At 41.1% G+C, this 2,930-nt stretch overlaps 1 protein-coding gene across 1 annotated transcript; it reads right to left on the reverse strand.

Annotated features, from left to right (window-relative positions):
* Positions 1-562: 562 nt before the first annotated feature.
* Positions 563-2,386, reverse strand: LOC108469100 (fasciclin-like arabinogalactan protein 21). Its single transcript, XM_017769989.2, has one exon. It carries the CDS (start codon positions 2,153-2,155, stop codon positions 827-829), a length of 1,329 nt encoding a protein of 442 aa, XP_017625478.1. The 5' UTR covers positions 2,156-2,386; the 3' UTR covers positions 563-826.
* Between the last annotated feature and the right edge of the window lie 544 nt (positions 2,387-2,930).

The following is a 2,930-nucleotide window of genomic DNA, read 5'->3' on the forward strand; positions in this document are numbered from 1 at the left end:
TAAATTTATCTTACTTCTAACATGATTGTCGATACAATGATATATCATACTCATAATACAAACACCAGGAATTCCAAATAATAGTATCCCTGGCTGTTTTTGTTTTTCTTTTCTTGTTTATCTTTTGAGCATCTTGGCTTCTTTAGATTGTGTAGAAAACAGCTATATATTATTCATTTTAAATGTATTCAAACTTTAACATTTTGAATAGAAATATATGCATAATGGACTAGTTATTGAAATAAATGATTAAATATATCGAGCACAGCATCTGGCCCAAGCCCCATTCTTTCAGATTGGACTCCAAAATGAAGAAATCCAAATGGGATAGACGGAGCCCAACGTAAAGCCCAAAACTCATCACGTTCCGGTATCGGTTATGAAATGGTTCACGAATTAAGCTTTTTTTAGCACGGGATGGAATTTTTGACATAACCCACCCTACTCGCCCTATCTGAATTCCAATATATTCTACTAATCTTACCGCTATATGAATGTTATCTTTGCCGAACTAAAACAAATATACATATAAAAAACAAATGATTCCTCTGATATCTACTCATTTGCTAACATGCAACCGTTCGCAAAGAGATGATTATCTCTTTTACAACAGTAACCTTTTTATTAATCCCTTGCTAAAGTACTGGAATATAACAACCATTCATCTCCACCCAAACAGACACTTCACAATCGAATTCTTTTAACCTAAAAACAGACAGACTTATCAAAGTTTTACTCAATAGACTAAACACAGATTCACCGTGAACCAAAGCTAGGAAACAGAAGGCGAACCTGCAGTTCACTGTACATGCATCAGCAAAACCCTTCAAAGACCATGGTCATGGACATGGTGGTCTTCAAGTTCCAGCATGTGGGGCTTGAGCTGAGTCGCCACCTGATTCACCTGGCTCATTCCACAATTGCCTTGGCCTTGCTCATTCGAAGCTTCACAATCCCCATTTGTTCCTCCCACCGTCGACGTCTGATCTCCACCTAAAATGGCATCAGTCACCGCCGCCATAGGATGAAGATGTGGGAATGGCAGGTAAATGCTATGTACTATAACATTCAAATTCCTTATCATATCAGCAACCTTAATCGCCACATAGTTGATCCTCAATTGATTCTTCGTAATGCCTTCTCCCGCCGTCGTCACCACCAAACTCTGCCCTCTGTCCAATGTCGGCAGAGTGGTCCCCACTGGAAGTCTCTCCAGATCCGCAACAGTCAAAAACTGATTTGGCACCATATGGAATCTTACACTGTGGATGTAAGCGTACGAACCGGAGAAGATGGACACATCATCAAGACCAAAGATCGTGACATTGATGAGAGGAATGAGTTCGGCATACTTGACTTTCATAGCGAGTGAGAGAACGGAGAAGCCGTTATTTCTCAGCCGTAGCATGGCGTCTCGAAGCATGAATCGCATCAGAGCCACATTCTGTTGCTGCTTAAATTGGTTGTTTTGGCTCTGGCCGTGGTGGAACGGGAAAGAGAGTGACGTCATCCGTTCTACGTCACAAGAGAAAGGCGAAAGAGGTGAGATGTAGCCTTGAAGGCCGTGGATAATGAGTAGACCGTTGTTGAACAGATCTGGCTGAGTGATTTCAACTCCGCCGATAAAGATCTTGTGAACGGTGAAGTTTTTCTGGTTGTTAGCGGTGGAGGTAACGGTTAAGCAACGGCCGGGGCTGAGAGTTTCGACTTTGGTACCGAAGGTGAGTTTCTGGAGGTAATCGTTGGTGAAGAGGCCAGGAACCATGTGTTCACGGAGGAGGGAAGGAGTAGAGCAAGAAGCACACGAGCGGACAGAGGAATCAGAGGGAGCAAAGATAGTGTACGGACCAGACCAAGCAGCGGCGGAGGTAGAGTCACTGAAGAGGGAGGGAGCGGCGGTGGCTAGCTCGTTGAAGCCGAGATGAGACAGGATTGGTGCAAGGAGTGAAGTGTGGGGGAGGAACGCGTGGTCGGCGTGATCTTGAGGTGGTTGAGGCGAAGGTGAGATTGTGAAGAAGGGTGATTGTTGTGGAGCGCTGATGGTGGCAGTGGAAGCGGTGGAGGTGGAGGTGAGAAATTGGTCGAAAGTGGTGTGGGAGACGGAGAGGAAGGAGAGAGCGAGGACGATGATGAGAGTGAGAGAGGGAACAGCCATTTTTCAGAGAGGGAGTTTGTTTGGAGGATTCTTGGAAAGAGTAGGAAAATGATAGAGAGATAGCGAAAGTGGATGGATATTTATTTATAAGGGAGGCGCGTGGGAATTGGGAAATGAAGAGGCTGACACCAACGGTTTTAGGGGGTTTGTTAGGAGTGTCCTTCAAATAAATTTTATGATTTCTGTTTTTTTTTTGGCGGGAACCAAGAAACTACTTTTGGGTGCGTTTTCAGATTCATTTACGAGTTGTTTAAGTACATCCTCACACTCGGTTATAAGGAGTGTCAGCGTTTCTAAATTCGTCATCAATTCATTTCTGCTGATCGGACGGTCCAAAACTTGCTATGCTGATTCCCAGTTACTCACTGTTGTATTTCATTTTCAGCATCCTACTTTAATCAAATGCCCAAATTGCCCCACTGTAACACGTGTTTCTAAAATTTAAAATCTTAATTATAAAAATTAAATATCTTTTGCTGCGCTACCTAGTATGGATTGCAGCCGGTGGGCAATCTTTCTCCAACTCCATTCAATCCTCACTCTTAAAAAATTATTTGTTTTAACACGAATTCACAATTTATTCAAAGATTCAATTTCAACTCTAATCTAACCCCATTCAATTTTTTATTTTTATTTTAAAATAAATAAAATTACATTTCTAATTGTTTTTCTGCAAATAAGGTTTTTTTATGTTTAAATTTAAAACGTAATATATTATTTATTTATATTTTATTATTTATTAAAAGAAATTTTTAATATATATTTATATATATCA

The sequence above is a fragment of the Gossypium arboreum genome, chromosome 11 (assembly GCF_025698485.1).
Source record: "Gossypium arboreum isolate Shixiya-1 chromosome 11, ASM2569848v2, whole genome shotgun sequence".
NCBI lineage: Eukaryota > Viridiplantae > Streptophyta > Magnoliopsida > Malvales > Malvaceae > Gossypium > Gossypium arboreum.